Raw genomic sequence first — 18,507 nt, forward strand, 5'->3', positions numbered from 1 at the left:
TGTAAATAGGAATGCCTAGCCCTTGTAGTTGGTATGTCTGATGCCAGGTGTATAGCCAAAAGGATATGGTGTTTCCTTTTAAAATTAGGGATATGGAGTGTTAGATGTGAGAGGGGAAATACCATTGTAAATAGGTAACATAAACAGAATTAGTTTCTTGGTGTTGTATAATTTTTTTTTAATTTGGTGTTTTTTAAATTATAAAAATAGATACTTGTTATAGCAAATGAAATAATAAAATGCAAGGATGTATTAAAGGCAAAGCTCCCCTGCCTGAAGTAACCAAAGTGTGTACACTTTTGTAAACATATATGCACACATGTGTTTTATTTACATACACATACATTTAAAAAAATTTTTTATTGATCCCAGAGAGGAAGGGAGAGGGAGAAAGAGATAGAAACATCAACGATGAGAGAGAATCATTGATCGGCTGCCTCCTGCATGCCCCACACTGGGGATCGAGCCCACAACCTCGGCATGTGCCCTGACTGGAATTGAACCACGACCTTCTGGTTCATAGGTCGATGCTCAACCACTCAGCCATGCCACCTGGGCAACACACAAACATTTATTTTATCCACTAAATTAACTGATATGCAGACTGGGGTCTCTGCGATTGAGAGCTAATGCCTTTCTATTTTTTTCTGTTCTCTTTCCACTTGCATTACTCCTCTCTTCTTCCATTCTTTTTCATGTTCTTTCTCTCTCTTACACACACACACACATACATGCACAAGGGTGGGAAAGAAGGCATTGAGTTCTTTACAAAAATGACAATTTCTTAACACTTAGGCATTTCTTTCTCAATGTCTTGTATAGAGGTTCTAAGTCAACTGATATAGATCTAATTGACTTGTCACTTCATATTCCTTGCCCTTAAAAAAAAAAGGTTCTTTTCTGATTTGTAAGAGTTGTTATAGACATTTAAAATATAAAAATAAAATTATATATATATATATATCTTTATTGATTTCAGAGAGGAAGTGAGAGGGAGAGATAGAAATATCAATGATGACAGAGAATCATTGCTCTGCTGCCTCAAGGATCAAGCCTGCAACTCTGGTATATGCTCTGACCAGGAATCGAAATGTGATTTTCCTGGTTCATAGGTCAGTGCTCAACCACTGAGCCACTGTGGCCAGACTGTGTTATAGACATTAACTGTCATCGCATTGTGAGTATTTTTTAAGATCTATTTTTTTGTCCATTGGCTTTATTAATTTTTTAAAATGTTTTGATTTTTAGAAAGAGAGGAAAGGAGAGGGATAGAGATAGAAACATCAATGAGAGAAAAACATCAACATCAATCAGCTTCCTTCTGCAAGCCCCTGCTAGGGATTGAGCCCGCAACCTGGGCATGTGCCCTGACAAGGAATCAAATCAGTGACTTCTTAGTTCCTGGGTCGATGCTCAATGCTGAGCCACACCAGCTGGGCTGTCCACTGGCTTTATTAATGCAATCTTGAGCCATACAAAGATCCAACTTATGTGGTCACGAAGTTTATTTTTCCTTTCAGAGCATCTGGGTTTCTTGAGTGATTCATTCATCAACTTTTTATGTAAATGTTTTCCTTTTTCTTTTATAGTGTTTTCATTTACTTTCGTGGTTTAGGTATCTCCTCCAGTCCCTGATTGTAGGTCTAGTCTCCCAAATGTTCTTGAGATTCTTAATGTTTTGATGTTCACATTTAAAGCCTTAATGTATTTGGTATTAAGTTCTATAGGGATCCAACTATTTAAAAACAACTGTTCTTCTTAAATTTTAGGATTAGAGATTACTTATTTTGTAAAAATCCAATTCCATAACCCAAATCAGCAATTCAGAAATATCTACCAGGCAGTTCTTCTGAGTGAACTCAAGGATGAAACCATGGAATTATTAGCCTTACTACTATTATGATGGAGTACTGAACAAAGGAGGCAATGTGACAATTCTATAAACCAACAAAATTCAGAGAGAGGCTAGTGAAATCTGAAATAATAACATGTTCTCAGAATATAAGTAAAGCCAACCTATAGGAAAGAAGGTATGTTTTTGTTTTTAAATCATTCTTGATTAATCTATTAGAATTCTTTATAGCGGTTATACTAATTTGCTAGGGCTGCCATAACAAAGTACCAAAGACTGGGTGGCTTAACCAACTGAAATTTATTTTTTCATAATTCCAGAGGCTAAAAGTCTGAGATCAAGGTGTCAGCAGGGTTGGTTTCTTCTGAGGCTTCTCTCATTGGCTTATAGATATCTGTCTCCTAGTATTTTCATATGGACTTCCCTCTGTGTGTGTCTGTGTCCTAATTTCCCCTTCTTTATAAGGACACCCATCATATTGGACTAGAGGCCCAGTGCACGAATTCATGCACTGGTGGGGTCTGGCCAGCCTGGCCCTGATGGGGGCTGATTGGGGCTGGGCCAGCCGGAGGAAAGGGCTGCGGAAGGTTGGCCACCAGCCCCGCCCCAAATTGGGGTGGAGGGGCCGATCGGGGGTGGGGCCAGCTGTGGGAAGGGGCCCAGGGAGGTTGGCTGGCTGGTCCCACCCCTGATCCGTCCAGGCCCAGCTGTGGGGAGTGGCTGGCCCCCGACTGGGCCGGTTGGCCGGCCGCAGTGTGTGTCATGGTGACCGGTCGTTCCGGCGTTCTAGTTGCTTGGCTTTTATATATATAGATTAGGGCTCACCATATGACCTCATTTTAACTTAATTACACCTTTAAAGACCCTATCTCCAAATGCAGTCACATTCTTAAGTACTGGGGATTAGGACTTCAGCATGTGAGCTGAGGGAGAAACAAAATACAGCACATTACAGAGGTTAATAATACAGAGTATTGGAGGCGAACCAAGATGGTGGCATTGGTAAACACCTAAACTGCTGCCTCGCACAATTATTTCAAAACTACAACTAAAAGACAAAACGTCTAACACCCAGAACCACAGGAAAGCTGGCCGAGTGGAAGTTCTACTAGAAGGAAAGAGAAAAGAGCATTGAGACGTGCACAAGCGCTGATAAGCTGAGGTACAGAGGTGCGCGAATCGGGCTGGCAGCAGGCGACTGGGTGCGATGCTTTTTTCAACACAAAGGGAGACAAGCTCCCAATTACTCCGAACTCGTTTCTGGGGAGACGCTGGGGACTCAAACTCCTATGGGGAGAAGCTGGACTGTCTGCCATTGGGTCGGAAAGTGAGGGTGGCTTTCTTGCAGAGGTGCATGCAGCAATCATTGTTTACTGTGCTGGGGTGCAGGGACTTGGAAACGTGGAGACACAGAGACGGCTGACTGGAAGCCATTGCTCTTTGCCATGCCCTAGCCAAGTGACTCCCTGAGACCCCGCCCTGCACAATCTACAAACCCACCCAAGCTCCATGCAGCGGCTTTTGCATATAAATGGTCTGCTCTATAGCAGCTTAACCTAACAAACTGCAGCTCTGGTCAGACAGCTCCAAAACCTCCAAACCCCAAGCAAAGAGGAGAAAACTAGTTCTCGCTGTAGCTCCTGCTGGGTGGCCTCAGACAGTAGCTGACCTGCACCCCATTGGAGATCCAGAAGCCAGTGTACCTAGTGGTCAGTGTGAGACACCAGATTTCAACTACTCACATCCATAAGTGACACATTCAAGAGGCAGACTCAGTGAGCACCAAAGCCCCACTGAAGCAAGTCCTGCCCCATAAGCGTGTCTCCAGCACAGCAGTTCTTCCATTATAGACACAGCGGGTCCTCACAGCCAATTGGCCTGGAGGTCAATTCCTCCCAGTGTACCAACAGCAATCAAGGCTTAACTACACCAAGACTTTGCACTCAGCCCACAAAGGGGTGCACCAAGAGTGTCCACCTCAGGTGATAGGCTGAACCACTGGTCACCTACCACAGAAAACCACTCCATCAACACAGGGAAGCAGCAAAATGCGGAGACAAAGAAACATGTCACAAATGAAATAGAGGAAAGCAAACTACTGGACATAGAGTTCAAAACCACATTTATAAGGTTACTCAAGAATCTTCTGAAAACCGCTGAGAAACTTGATGAGACCTTTAAGGATCTTAATGAGAATGCCAAAAAAAATGGAAAAGGACCAGTCAGAAATTAAGCATACACTGTCCGAAATAAAGAATATACAGAAATTCAACTGTAGATCAAAGGACCCCAAGAATCAAACCAAAGATCTGAAACATGAGGAAACAAAAAACACCCAACCAGAAAAACAAAAAGAAAAAAGAATCCAAAAATATGAAGATAGTGTAAGGAGCCTCTGGGACAACTTTAAGCATACCAACATCCGAATTTTTGGGGTGCCAGAAGAGAGAGAGCAAAATATTGAAAACCTATTAGAAGAAATAATGACAGAAAACTTTCCCTACCTGGTGAAAGAAATAGACTTACAAGTCCAGGAAGCACACAGAACCCCAAACAAGAGGAATCCAAAGAGGACCACACCAAGACACATCATAATTAAAATGCCAAGGGCAAAAGAGACAGATAATCTTGAAAGCAGCAAGAGAAAAACAGTTAGTTACCTACAAGGGAGCACCCATACGACTGTCAGCTGATTTCTCAACAGAAACTATGCAGGCCAGAAGGGAGTGGCAAGAAATATTCAAAGTGATGAACAGTAAGAACCTACAACCAAGATTACTCTACCCAGCAAAGCTATCATTCAGAATTGAAGGTCAGATAAAGAGCTTCACAGACAAGAAAAAGCTAAAGGAGTTCATCACCACCACACCAGGATTACATGAAATGCTGAAGGGTATTCTTTAAGAAGAGGAAGAAGAAGAAAAAGGTAAATATAAAAATTATGAACAACAAAAAGACAACAAATACATACCTACCAACAAGTGAATCTAAAAATCAAGTGAGCCAAAACCGGTTTGGCTCAGTGGATAGAGCGTCGGCCTGCGGACTGAAAGGTCCCGGGTTTGATTCCAGTCAAGGGCATGTACCTTGGTTGCGGGCGCATCCCCAGTGGGAGGTGTGCAGGAGGCAGCTGATGGATGTTTCTCTCTCATCGATGTTTCTAACTCTCTATCCCTCTCCCTTCCTTTCTGTAAAAAATCAATAAAATATATATTTAAAAAAAAAAAAAAAGAAGATAAAAATCAAGTGAATAAAAAATCTGAAGAACAGAATGGACTGGTGAATATAATGGAATCAGGGACATAGAAAGGGAGTGGACTGACAATTCTCATGGAGAAGGGGGTGTGAGGGGTGCGGGAAGAGATTGGACAAAAATCTTACACCTGTGGATGAAGACAGTGGTGGGGGATAAGGGCATGGGGTGGGGTGGGGAATCAGGTGGAAGGGAGCTATGGGGGGGGGGAAAGGAGGAACACCTGTAATAATCTGAACAATAAAGATTTATTTTTAAAAAATACAGAGTATTATATTTCATTAATTTATTTTTTTAAAAGCTTTGACAAAATTTTTACATTGAAAACTACTTTATTATAAAAACATATTTTTTATATATTATAAAAATATATTTATTTGGTCAGTTGGTTTGAGCATCGTCCTGTACACCAAAATGTTTTCTGGTTTGATTCCCAATCAGGGTACATACGTAGGTTTCAGGTTCTATCCCCGGTCGGGGTGTGTAAGGGAGACAACTGATATATGTTGCTCTCTCCCCCGCTTCCTCTCTCTCTCAAATCAGTAAAACATATCCTCGAGTGAGGATTTAAAAAAAAGAGTTAACCAAAAATCGAGATTACCAGTTTTTAAAATCAATGAACAAGTAAACAAATGACCGGTTCAATATATGATAAAGTAAGGTTAGAGTGAGAAACTGAGTAGAGCTATAATGACACTTTTCTAGAAGAGGAATATAAGGATTGGTGTTGAGGCTAATATTAAATTCTTTTAAAAAAAACACACAAAAAAAAACAGAAGGGAACCCTGGCCGGCTGGCTCAGTTGGTTGGAGTGTTGTCCTGTACACCAAAAAGGGTGCTGGTTCAATTCCCAGTTAGGGCATGTTCGGCAGGCAACCAATCAATGTTTCTCTCTCTCTCTCTCTCTCTCTCAATCAATCAATAAAAAAAAAACAAGCATATCCTCAGGTAAAAATTAAAAAAATAAAAAGAAGGGAGTACAGGGTAAACTATCCATATTTATAGGTGTATCTGTTTTCTTCTAGGTAATGAAAAATCAAAGCATAGCGTTAAACTTAAAAGATCATTTCAGGTTGTATATTTTTAAAAATTTAAGTGAATTTAATATAAATAAATAAAGGTATTACATTTATAAGTCAGTGATTCTGTAGTCGAAGGAACCACTGAGCTAAGGCCAGCCCATAAGTCAGTGATTCTGAATGGTAGGAGATGGTGATGGAAAAGAATGCCTTCCGTGGATGAACATATGAAAACTAGGGCACATGGCACAATGCTCTTTTCAAATTATACGTCTGAAACTTTGATTTTCTGTCGTCCCCTCTACACTACCCTGAAAATAAACTACACTTATAAAATCATAGTCTCTAAGCAATCTAATATGACCTAGGAAAGGGACCTAGTGACATTATGTTAACCATGTGCTAAAGACTTTAACCCAATATACTGCATGACCAGAGAAGCTATATAATGTTGGGTGATCTGAACATTAATTAACACTGGGCAGACATATAGTTTCATAAAATCATCTGCCCTTTGAAAAAGCATCAGATATCTGAAACCCATCCCCCACAATTAAGAATCAGTGGCTAGCCCAGCGGAGTGGCTTAGTTGGGTGAGTGCTGTCCTGTGCACCAAAAGATTGCCAGTTCATTTGGTGTTTTTCTCTCACATTGATATTTCTGTCCCCCACCCCCCTTTCTCAGCATATCCTTGGGTGAGGATTAAAAAGAAACAAAACTAATGGCTTTAAACCAGTCATTTCATACATAGAAAACTAAAATCCAGAGAGGTTAAAATGACTTCTGTAAAGACACGGAGATAGTATTGGTGGATCCAGGAACCAGGTCTAAATTCCAGTACTGTTAACTACTATTTTAGAAATCATTATTCCTATTTCTAGTATTCAGGGGTTGTTGTTTTTTAATGTTTTTAGAGAGATGAAGGGAGAGGGAGAGAGACAGAAACATCATCGATCAGCTGCCTGCTGCATGTCCCCTACTGGGGAATGAGGCCACAACCCAGGTATGTGCCCTGACCAGGAATGGAACCGATGACCTCTTGGTGCATGGGATAACACTTAATCCACTGAGCCACACTGGCTGGGCAGTATTCATGGTTTTTATCCAATGTGCAGTCTGGTCACTGCAACTTAAATGTAGATAAAAACTTAAAAAGCTCAGCCAGCCCAGTCGGTGTGATTCAATGGTTTGAACATCAACCTATGAACTAGAAGGTCATGGTTCGATTCCCAGTCAGGGCATATGCCAGAGTTGTGGGCTCTGTGCAGGAGGCAGCGATCAACAATTCTCTCTCATAATTGATGTTTCTATCTCTCTCTCCCTCTCCCTGAAATCAATAAAAAATACGTTTTTTAAAAGCTAAAAGATAAGTGTCTAAGAGAAACAAATGAAATAAAAAAATGATTAAAGATACATTCTTTATTTATATGGCAACCTCATTCCCAAAAGGCTTACAAAGATGCAGATAATATAGTAAGATAAAAAAATTAAAGCATAGGAAAATAAAGGAAACCAAGAATGTGGCTACCTTACAATATATATAACATGAAGTCCTAAACACTTGCTGGATGGAAGCAGCCACAAATTGGCTCTAAGTAGTTTAGCATCAATATGAAGAGAAAAATACAGTCAGTAGAATATTTAGTGTCTTTAAGGTAAAAACAAACAGCAATTCAGGAAAAGCACAACTGGGTTCAGAGAAAATTTATCCTATGCATCTTTAAAAAGAACATTATGAATTATAGTCATATATACCCTTTACAGTATCTATAGCAATTAACTTTCATAGGGATTTGATACGGATTGCCAAAGTGCAACCCAGAAAAAGCAATTCTAAAGAGGCCAAAAATACTAGTAATGTACAGGGAAAAATCTGGCATAATCCAGGGACAGAATTAAAAGAAATACACAGAATACTTCCCAGACTCTTTTTGGTCTAGAAAAAGAGATCAGATATAATTGAAGAATAATAAAAATGAATCTTTAGAGAAGTTAAAGAAAAGTTAAAGAATAAAGGCCAAAAATGTATACAAATTTAAGGTCCAGATGACTTTTCTCACTAAGGGAAAAGGTTCTTAAATTTTAAGGATGAGCCCTAGCCAGTTGGGCTCAGTAGATAGAGCATTAGCCTGCAGACTGAAGGATCATGGGTTTGATTGCCTTGGTTGCGGGCTGGATCCCGGCCCTGGTCAGGGCACATGCGAGAGGCAGCCAATCAATGTTTCTCTCTCTGTGTGTCTCTCCCCTCCCTACCACTCTCTCTAAAAATCAATGGAAAAATATCCTCAGGTGAGGATTAATAAAAATAAAAATAAAAAATTTTAAGGTTGATGTCATGCCTCTTAATCCCTTGGTTTGCCCATTAGAACTGAATCTTGGGATGTGTAGGACAATGATCGATTTAAGAATCCTAATGTCTTTCAAAGGGGTTTTGTTTTGGAAAAAATTTGGAAAACTGTTTCAATTACCTCTAAAGACATTTAACCCACCCATGTTTCAGTTCCTATTTATTCTCTTCCTCACACTTGGCTATTATAATTCACTTTAAAAATTTTTTAAATTAAATTTATTAAAGACTGGCTTTGGCCCCCAGAATCATATGCTTTATGTGTATACCTGGGGGTTGAAATGCCAGCTTTTGAGACCTCTGAAAAATATTTATACTGCTTCTGACAAGCCTGTTAAACACATAAATAGCACCTGAGAAAGTCATGAAGTGTTATTATTGCTCAAGGAAAGAAACATGATTCAAAAACAAGGAGGGGGAAAAGTGAAATAAGCCTCTGGCTAAAAGCTTCACGGTATGAACACTAGAGAAATGAAGCAGAGGAAAAGGTCAACACTTTGATCTGAGATGTTGAATTGAGAGGTGTGTTGTATAATAGGAAAAGAGCTAGGTCAGTTGTGGCTGCCAATAGCAGAATGCCCAAGATTTAAACTCTGGTACAATGCCTAGAACAGCAGTCGCCAACCAGTGGTCCACGGACCACCGGTCCATGAGGTCTGAAAGGTTGGCGACTGCTGGCCTAGAACAAACATGTCAAACTCACAGCCGGCAGGCTGCATGTTTGACATCCTTGGCCTAGAAGAACAGTAAGAGGCTACAAAGTAAAAACAAACTGGATCATCAAGGTGGTCATACTGAGTTGGCAATGGAGGAGATGCTCAGGTTCCCAGATGGGCCCCAGTCTATAGTAGAGGGGCTCAAGCAAGTCCAGGGTAGACCAGATAGGACTCCAGGTTACAGTCAAAGTCCTTGAACAGCATGGACTCTGATGGACTAGGCTGGGTAGCTTGAGTCTCCATGACAAAGTTCACTGGCTGTTTCTGTAGGAGCTCTGGGTCAAAGGCCACACCCCGAAAGAAAGGGTGGACCTGGAAGCGATGCAAATGATGTAGACGCTGGAGGGGATTCTGGCATAAGAGCTGAAGGGAAACAGAGCAACAAGGAATAGGGACTGGGATGGGAAAGGGGCTGTTAACAGAGAAGCTAGAAAGGGGAAGTAAAGTTCATAGAGCTGTGGAGGGCAGAAAAAAGAACCCTGAAGAGGAAAGGACTTGTAAAAGAGGGAGATAGGCTAATTTGGGGGCAAAGGCAGGAATAAAGGAGCTGTATTGGTAAGAAAGCAGCACTGGCCCACTCTCTCAGAAGTGACCTGTTATGGATGGCTAGGATATTTGGAGGACCAGGAACTCAGGAATAAAATTTGAAATGCTGGTTAGAGGGCAAGTAGTGACATAGTACTTGAAGTTGAAGTCAGCCATCTGCCCCCACCTTCCCCCCAAATAATCACAGGAATGGGGAAATGCCACTTCAATGATAGGGAAAGGAGAGAGTGAATGGTTAGTCTGGTAGTCAAAAAGGAAAGTAGTGTTCATCCTTACCTCGTGGAGCAGAAGTGAGAGCCCCTGGTTAAGAGAAGCTGGGATCTCAGAGTCATAGTGGGTCACACTTGCCAGCATGGCCACATGATCTCTCTCTGCAGCCACTGGGAACTAAGTTGAGGGGTGGGAGGGTGTCATTTCTTAGTAAGAAAAAGGCAAGGTTTCCTAAGGTCTTCCTTCTTCCCACCACAGGGCAAAATTCCTCTCTTTTCTGCCCAGCATCAGTACCATTCTCTCACCTCTCCAGTTGCCAGAGAGAAAAGCAAAACACCCAGGGACCACCAATCAGCAGCATGGTTGTAAGGCCCTCCTCTCAGGACCTCTGGGGCTACAGATTTGAAAGATACTTGTCATTGACATCTGTTGGCTATCCTCTTGCCCAATACTTACCCACCTGCTTTGGCCTTTTTCTTACCCATGTATTGAAGAGTGCCACAAATAGTATAGGCTCGAGCTCCCTGGGGCAGGTGGCGGGACAGACCAAAGTCTGTCAGTTTCAGATGACCTATATAAAAGATAATGCAACAGCACCACTCTGTTCCATCCCTCATCAGCCCTGGCTCATTCCCAAACTTGAAGTAACTCGCATTCCAGGGCTAGGAAAAGAAAAGGATTTACCTCGTTTATCTAGGAGGATATTCTCCATCTGAAAAAAATCACAGGTGAGAAAATATTGTTCATCTTATTCATTTCAACTCTCTTTCATCATGTATACCCCCCAGCTGAAGAAGATGCCCTACTCAACATTCAGGTCTATATATGGAAGGTCCTTGTCCAAATCCTTAGCACCCATGAGGGTCCCAAGATGAGCTGTTCTCAGCTCCCCCATGCCTTCTTGGACCTGTGGAACTTACTAAGACACCTCCTCAGACCAAGAAAAAAAAGCACTTAACTCTTACCTTTACATCCCGATGGATGATGCCCAAGTCATGGAGATAGCCTGTGGATGACAGCAAGCAGGGGGTGTGCTGAAGCACTCCTGTCCTTTCCAATTTCCCTGGTAGCCCCACCCCATCCCTATCCCTGTTCTTTGATCTCTAGCATTAATATAAATTCTTTTTTTTTTGGCCCCCATTCGATTAATTCTTCCCGCATTTCCAATACCACTCCTGTTTCACTTACACAGCACCAGGACCAGTTCAGCAGCAAAGAGGCGGATGGAAGCCTCAGCAAAGCAGCCAACAGCGGACCACAGGGAGTACAGATCTGTGCTACAGTAGCTGCACACTGCAAAGTACCAGAAGTCTAGGCAATATTTGAGGGTTACTGGGCCTGGGCTCAAGGCATTATAGACCTCCTGCCCAACCTGATGCCACATGCTATATGCTCCCTCTTCCCTTTGGGAGAGAAGTGCTATGAGAAAGGGAACAAAGGCAGAACAAGCCAAAGGGATGGGTAATCTCAGGTGGGGAGAACGGTAGAGGGACCTTGGGAATGAGGAGAGAGACCACTCACTAATGAAGAGGTGCCGTTTTCCCTGCCAGCTGTCTCCCAAACCATGTACAAAAGGATGGTTGATCTGTCGCTAGGGACAAAGAAAACAGGAAATTAGGGAAAAACAGGATAACTGAGGATCAAGGCAACCAAGAAGTCAATATACCTACTTGTGCAGAAAGGGAGCTGCTGTCCGACCTCTCAGTTTACTGGTAGGTGAACTAAATTGGGACTGTCTGCCTGGTAATCCAGGAACCAGCATAATACCAAGGAACGCACTGGGACATGCTGGAGAGATTTCCCTGGCACCACAGGCTGAGGTGACCCAGGAGGGGCAGCAATGCTGGAGGAAGCTGCTGCCGCTGCGTCCCTCCTCCACCCCCCCTACCCAGCACAAGGAGGAAGAGGGGGAGGAGGGGGGAGGACAGGGAGGTAGGGAGGAGAAAGATTTTACTATAGGCCAACAGAAGCTGGGGATAAAGGTAACTGTGTCAGCAAATCTTGGTGACAACAAATGCTTCTTCAGAAGAGACTAGTCCCTCTAAAGACACATGTCTCAGCAACCCATGATAGCAGTAACATGGTAAAGAAGGTGGCATCTGAGCTCCCCCAGGATGTGCCAGGTACAGAGTACAGTGTACCAATGCCTCTGTAATGGGGGAAATGCTTCCCCTTTTGTAGTAAAAGCTAAATGTCACCTAAAATTTTAAAGTATATGTTCATTCATCCTGCTTGCTCACGTGTCATCCCTTACTGCTAAATTGTCACCTAACATTTATCAAACTCATCATAATCTTCATTTTAAAGTTTGTTTAGCTGTTTTTGTCTAATAGACTTATTTGTGTATTTTATCACCAAACCATGGTGGCAGATATTTTAGTTTTAAGTACTTACATACTAATGACTCAGTGTTGAATGATTTGACATTCCAATTCTGTATATGCTAACAGATTAATTGTATTTTTGCATGTGCTCATGTAGTTTTTCTTTAACATTTCATAATAGAAAACCATTGTCATAAATTTTTTTGCAAGATATATTTGACATAAAATTTTAAGTTAATCAGTAATTCATATTTTAAGCTTAAAGTTAAAATTATACTCAAAATGTTATTACATCAAGAGTGTCATTATGCTTTTCTTTTTGCATTTTTAAAAAATGAAAAATTTTTTTATTATAGGAGCTATATGTATTTTATCTAAAACAAAATTAAAAATTTAGATGAGCAAAATAATAAACACTGGTGATTCCACTAAAAATTAAGAATTATAGTTAACTAGAGGCCTGATGCATGAATTCATGCACAGGTGGGGTCTGGCTGGCCCACCCTGATGGGGGCCCATCTGGCTGGGCCAGCTGTGGGGAGGGGCCAAGGGTGGTTGGCCGGCTGGCCCTGCCCCTGATTGGGGTGTTGGGGGCCAATCAGGGGTGAGGCTAGCCAGAGGGAAGGGGAGGGGGAGCCGATCAGGGCCCAGATCAGACTGGTTGGCTGCTGCAGTGCACGTCATAGCCACTGGTGGTTCTGGTCCTTCTGCCATTCCGGTTGCTAGGCTTTTATATATATATAGATAACCTTAATGGAAATCCTCAAAGATTTTTTTCTACATATTATAAAAATATTACATAATTCTTTTCTCTCTCCAGTGCCTTTCCTTTATTTTAGTTATTCTGGTAAGAATGTAGGGATATCTTATTCTGATTTGAACTTGCAGTTCCCTGGTAAGGATGTTAAGCACCTTTTCATGTGTATGTATGTATACACATACATACATACATACAGGTCACTTGGATATCTGCTTTTGTGAAGTGCCTGTGAGCTCCTTTCTTCATTTTCTATTAAGTGGTTTCTTTTTTGTTTGTGGTTGTTTTATGGGTGAGGGTAAATCCAGTCCCTCCATCTTCACTGGAAGCATTAGTTCTTACATTGATTTTTTAAAAATATATATATTTTATTGATTTTTTACAAAGAAGGGAGAGGGATAGAGAGTTAGAAACATCGATGAGAAACATTAATCAGCTGCCTCCTGCACACCCCCTACTGGGGATGTGCCTGCCACCAAGGTACATGCCCTTGACCGGAATCGAACCTGGGACCCTTCAGTCCGCAGGCTGATGCTCTATCCACTGAGTCAAACTGGTTAGGGCCTACACTGATTTTTTTAAAGTGTTAACCCAATCTCATATTCCTAGAATACAACTTGGTTGTGATATATTTTCATTCTTATTTATTGTTTATTAATATTTTGTTTATAATTTTTGTATCTACTTTCATGAGTGAAATTGGCTTATAGTTTTCCTTTTCTGATAATGTCCATGCCATGCTTATACTGGCTTCGGAAAATGAGTGGGAACAAGTTCCCAACCACACTAACTCTACTGATAGCTACTTTTCCCAGGATCTACTTGGTTGAAGCCGAGGGAGGGGCAGAACCAGGAAAACCAGGACAGTTGGACAAGAGAAATGCTTTCTCCACTGTAGTTCTTCCTAGGATCCTTTCCAGGGCTCTGTGCATACCTGGATGCTAACCTCCTCTTTGCACTGCCTCAGGATGTCCTTCTGGAGGACCTTGACCTTGGGCACCACCTATAAAAGGATAGAAATGATGACTCCTAGAGGGGAATAGTGCTATTGAATTGTTTATTCCTCCCAACCTTTCTGAAACCAAAACGAGGCAGGGACTAGAAAATAATGTGGAAGAATATCTAGGTCCCTACCTTCACTGCAAATACTGCTTTCTGGCCACAGTCTAGCACCTTGAAGACAGTTCCAAAGGAGCCTTTAGCCACAAGGCCTAAAACCTGTACAGAAAAATGGAGAACAGGGAAATTGAGACTCTGGCTGTTTCTAAATTTCTCACCAAGACTGAGACCCCTTCCAGTGATTCCATTTGACCTACCTTCAGCTGCTGATGCCCCCTAAGGGGCCTAATGGGAAACTCCGGCAGAAAGAGGTTGATGAACTGAGGCACTGGCCACTCAGACAGAGGCTTCTCTACTAGCAGTGAAGCTGGCTCCTGATGCCCCCGTAGTCCCCACAGTTCTTCCAGGCCTGACCTGGTGGTCCCCACACCTGACCAGAGGCTCTTCCAGCCTCGGACCCAGGGGCCCTGGATGTTGCTACCCTGCTGAGAACCAAGGAAGCCACTCTAGACCTTCTGCCCCTCAGGCATTACAGGTTCTGCCCATCTCAGCAGGTGCCCTCTCTAATCTCAACCCTAGAGATATATTTTTGAGACTAGGCAAAATCGCCACTACTCCTCTTGCTTTGGACCAAGGAAGGTCGAGATTTCCTGACTATAATTCAAATCATCTAGGAAAGCAGTATTTGGACATTTTCCCCATGCGGCATCAAAGATTCAGCCTGCACCTCCCAGTATGGAGGTATACTTTCACAGTATAGCCTCCCCACCCCCACAGTGGGCATCACTAACATGCTCCACATCAGCCTCAAGCCCAGATTTCCTTCACCTCCCCTAAACAGGCTGCCAGAGCCCCATGGCCTACCTTATTAGGAAGAGCCACCTGGGCATGTTGCCCCTGCCGACAGTTCACTGTTCCCATTCCCAGCCTCTGCCTCTTTCTCCTTTCACTAAATCTGCTGTCCCAGTTACATAAGCAGTTCCTCCCCCCATGCTGCATTACACACGAGCCCCGCCTCTTACTTGCTGTTCATAACTAGAGATGCAAGTGATAGAACCAAACCTCACCTTTATCCCCAAATCCTATCATCCCTGGCTAAGAAGAGGTTTATAACCAGAACTAAAATGTGCAGAGAACTATCAGCATAGGGCCAGTGTCACACCAGAGCTGGGATGGGAAATATCTGTGATACATTATTAGGCAGGAGGGAAGAAGCCAACCTCTCATAAGAGTGGCAGCTAGAGGATGTGTCTTAGGTTGATGGGGAGGGAAGGATACATACAGGTTGAACCCATGCACTCAACACAATAAAAAAAAAAAAAAAAACCAGCATCAAATTTAAAATATATTTTTTCTCTTTAAATCATTTTCTTACCATTCTTCAGAGCATACCCCAGGGGGACCTATGGCCAGCCCTGGCTCCTGTTGTCATCTCCCCAAGTGAGCCTGGCACAAATTGGGGGAGGGGCTGATTCCCCCCATAAAACTAATACCTCTTTTATACAAGGCAGTGGAATGAGGGACAGATCAGCCCTCTGCCCCCCCAACTTTCTGGCACAGGGGGAGAGCAGTTGCACTTAGAGAAATATATATATATATTTATATATGTCTATTTATAAAAATTTATCACACTTGATCAGAACTGTCTCCCACCCCTTCAGCTGACCCCAAGGGAACCAGATCCTAGTCCTGGGGCCATTTCCTGGGTCTTGCTCTCTTGATGCCTCTCTGGCCCTCAACCTGCTGATCAGTGTGAGGTAGAACTCAGCATTATCCACCATACTCTGCAGAGAACAGGTCAGCTGCTAAAGAGCAGTGCCTTTCTCTGCAGTACCCTGTGGGCTCCTAACCCAACAAGTCCTGGTGGATAAAGGGAAGTGCCTCCCACCCCACAAGTCCCTGGGGCCTGAGCCAGAGTCAGATCCTGTATTGCAGCCATTCTTGAATTGCCGGATCACTTGCGCCTGCCAAAAATGGACTTCTTGCCAGGGTTCTTGTTGCCCACACTTAAACCGATGAGGAGCCGCGCTTTCTCCTCCTCTTCCTGCTGTTGCATGTTGAGGTCTGATTTAGTTTCTAGCTTTCCCCGGACCTCTGACCCTGTTGCAGGCTTCAGCCTTAGCTTCTCTTTGATTACCTGATAGGTCAGAGAGGAGTAAAAGGGAAGGTAAATATTAGTGGGACAGACAAAATAAGTCATAGTGAATCAATCAATCAAGATTTATTAAATTTACACACATGCACAATGGATGGAGTCCTTCAAATCCTAAAATGATCTCTGCTTTCAAGAAGCTTACAGTCTAATTAGAGCCATTCTAAACCTGAGTTTGTATCAGCCCTCAGTTTCCTAAAAAATCAATAGTTAACATATGAAACCATAAACATTCAATTTAATCTTCTGAACAAAGTCATGGAGAGAGCAGGGATAAAAGTTGTTCACTTTATCCACCTGTCCCATCCCAAGGCTGCTTGTTAATACACACTACAATGAAATGCTCCTGAGCAAAGGATCTGCTTTCCAGATCCTGCTAACCAAACAGCCATGAACTCTGCCGGGATACCTGGGCAACCAGGGCTTTGCGGCTGTCCCTTTTGACAGCCATGGCAAAGTCTAGCCATGTCCACGTGTTGTTGTGATACTCCAGACAGGGCAGCACCAGGTTAAGGTCACCCCAGTCCACACTGTTCTTCTCACCCTGCAAGAGAAGAATGGGGAGGGAAGAGAAAGAGGAAGGGAAAAACATATCATATGCCACTTTTAGTCCAAGCCAGTACTTGACTCCAAGTCTAGTACCTTCCTGTATAGCAGCAAACTACAGATACTGATTCCCCTTATCTCAGTCTGACAATGGAAGCAGAGGACACAGATTCATACCAATGGCCCAACTTCACAAGCTAGACTATCTCCCTGTCTTTAATCTATGATGATCTTATCTGGTTCCCTTCCCACCCTGTTCTAGAAAGTGCTGGAGAGGAGCAGACCTTGTAGCTGACACACAGTGGAACCTGTGGAATCTTTATATAGATGAAGGAGTTGTTCATGGCAGCTCGTTCTTTCATCTTGTCAATATCATCCACAGGGTGCTAGGAAAGGCAAGGAAGGAGCGTGAGCCCCTGAAACCTCCTGAAGAAATTTAGGACCCCCAAACATCTCCATCTCCTTCCATCCCTGGAGTAAATTCAAAGGCAACAGAAGAAATCCCCAGCCAAGCTTAACAGAGTATCCTAGGACTTCCATTTTTCTATCATTAGGGACATAGCCAATACCTCTGGGGCTTTGCGAAATGACCTTCTGACCCCAGAACTCCGATTCAAGCCCTGTGCCACACCCTTCCCAGGGCCCAGTGCTGCTGCATCATCAGTTGCAATCAGCTGCCGAGGCTTCACCACTGGTATTCCTATGAAAAAGCAAGCACATCAGCTGTTGCCTTCTTTCTGGAGCTTCAGCTCTCTCTGAGGCTGCTATGCTACCCCAGTCTTCTGGAGCACCACCATAAAAGTTCTCACCAGTAGTCACCAGTTTGGACTTATCTTCCTCATCACCAACCTCATCATCTTCCACACTTCGACCAGGAAAGAAAAAGCCCATTATTCTATGGAAGAACTGGTGTGTCAGCTGGATGGTGAGAGGCACCACATTTACCTAAAGAGGAAAAAGGCTGAAGAAGCAATTAAGTTCAGACATCATCCCTCAGTTTACCTACCCCTAACAGCATAATACAATGCACATATAGCTTTTGACTGCCCTTTGTTCCTGGATCTCCAAAGGACTGTTTACTAACCTCAAAGTGCTCCTTAACAGATATACCCCCAACAGGGGGCCGTACTTTGCTGAATAGACGGAGAGCTAGCTGTCGCCCAGACTGGCAGGAGCTCTGGGGCCTCAGGACTACCTGTAGGATAGAGTGATAAATCAACCCACAAATCCTCTACAGACTAAAAGGAGAAGCAATAGTCTTGCTAAGATGAGCAAACTTTCACCATCTCAGATCACCACAGTTTCCCATAGTGGGTTTATGTGGAAGGGCCATTACAAAAGGCCCGTGTTAGAAAGTATGTGAATGGGCGAGGAGTGGGGAAATAAGACTTGCCTTGTAGACAGCATTGGGAAGGAGGTTGTTCATAGTGAACCAGCCCAACTCCAGAAGATGTTCTGCTGTATCATCAGATTTATTCACCTATAAAGAGAGATTACCCCCCAACCCCCAATCCACTATAATAAGCCTTTTCTCAGGAGCTTGCTAGAGAATTGCTACATAAGCTATTTGTTTTCAGGTTCTCCATATGCCTAATCCCAACCTTTGATATCTCTTTTGAACTCAAATAATCCAATGTTTTTCACAGGACCTACTGGCCAGGGCACTAAATGCCAGTAGCATTTCCCAGTCACTATGACATTCAAAAATAGTCTCATTCATTCCCAA

At 42.9% G+C, this 18,507-nt stretch overlaps 2 protein-coding genes across 12 annotated transcripts in view; both read right to left on the minus strand.

Moving 5' to 3' along the window:
- Positions 1–7,526: 7,526 nt before the first annotated feature.
- Positions 7,527–15,187, minus strand: RSKR (ribosomal protein S6 kinase related). Of its 9 annotated transcripts, none has more exons than XM_080682219.1 (12): positions 14,948–15,187; positions 14,341–14,565; positions 14,159–14,242; positions 13,959–14,027; positions 11,465–11,534; positions 11,132–11,236; positions 10,909–10,949; positions 10,628–10,655; positions 10,425–10,514; positions 10,249–10,337; positions 10,010–10,120; positions 7,527–9,550 (listed from the first exon to the last, which is right to left on the minus strand). In XM_080682219.1, the coding sequence occupies exons 1-12, from the start codon at positions 15,080–15,082 to the stop codon at positions 9,329–9,331; spliced, it is 1,269 nt and encodes a 422-aa protein (XP_080538345.1). In that variant the 5' UTR covers positions 15,083–15,187; the 3' UTR covers positions 7,527–9,328. The 9 variants fall into 9 exon arrangements, with proteins under 9 accessions (XP_080538345.1, XP_080538344.1, XP_080538348.1 ...); XM_080682218.1 differs by having other exon boundaries at positions 14,341–14,568; XM_080682222.1 differs by having other exon boundaries at positions 14,341–14,497; positions 14,948–15,018.
- A 228-nt stretch (positions 15,188–15,415) lies between these two features.
- Positions 15,416–18,507, minus strand: part of BLTP2 (bridge-like lipid transfer protein family member 2) — a 30,564-nt gene continuing 27,472 nt past the window's right edge. For 2 of the 3 annotated variants that reach the window (XM_080682209.1, XM_080682210.1), the window contains 7 exons: positions 18,175–18,261; positions 17,866–17,976; positions 17,591–17,726; positions 17,351–17,481; positions 17,066–17,167; positions 16,645–16,779; positions 15,416–16,220 (listed from right to left, as the gene is read on the minus strand). In XM_080682209.1, the coding sequence (XP_080538335.1) occupies positions 16,038–16,220; positions 16,645–16,779; positions 17,066–17,167; positions 17,351–17,481; positions 17,591–17,726; positions 17,866–17,976; positions 18,175–18,261 (885 nt within the window). In that variant the 3' untranslated portion in view covers positions 15,416–16,037. Of the gene's footprint in view, positions 16,221–16,644; positions 16,780–17,065; positions 17,168–17,350; positions 17,482–17,590; positions 17,743–17,865; positions 17,977–18,174; positions 18,262–18,507 lie in introns of all 3 variants that reach the window. The other variant, XR_013961311.1, reaches the window with a different exon arrangement.

This window comes from Plecotus auritus (assembly GCF_963455305.1).
Source record: "Plecotus auritus genome assembly, chromosome: 7".
NCBI lineage: Eukaryota > Metazoa > Chordata > Mammalia > Chiroptera > Vespertilionidae > Plecotus > Plecotus auritus.

Coding starts and splice junctions, on each gene's coding strand:
- RSKR (XM_080682218.1), bottom strand. CDS start 15,082: ATGCAGCATGGGGGGAGGAACTGCTTATGTAACTGGGACAGCAGATTT. Junction 14,243..14,340: donor GGGGGCATCAGCAGCTGAAG/GTAGGTCAAATG, acceptor TTTTCTGTACAG/GTTTTAGGCCTTGTGGCTAA. Junction 10,338..10,424: donor TGGCACTCTTCAATACATGG/GTAAGAAAAAGG, acceptor TCAAATCTGTAG/CCCCAGAGGTCCTGAGAGGA.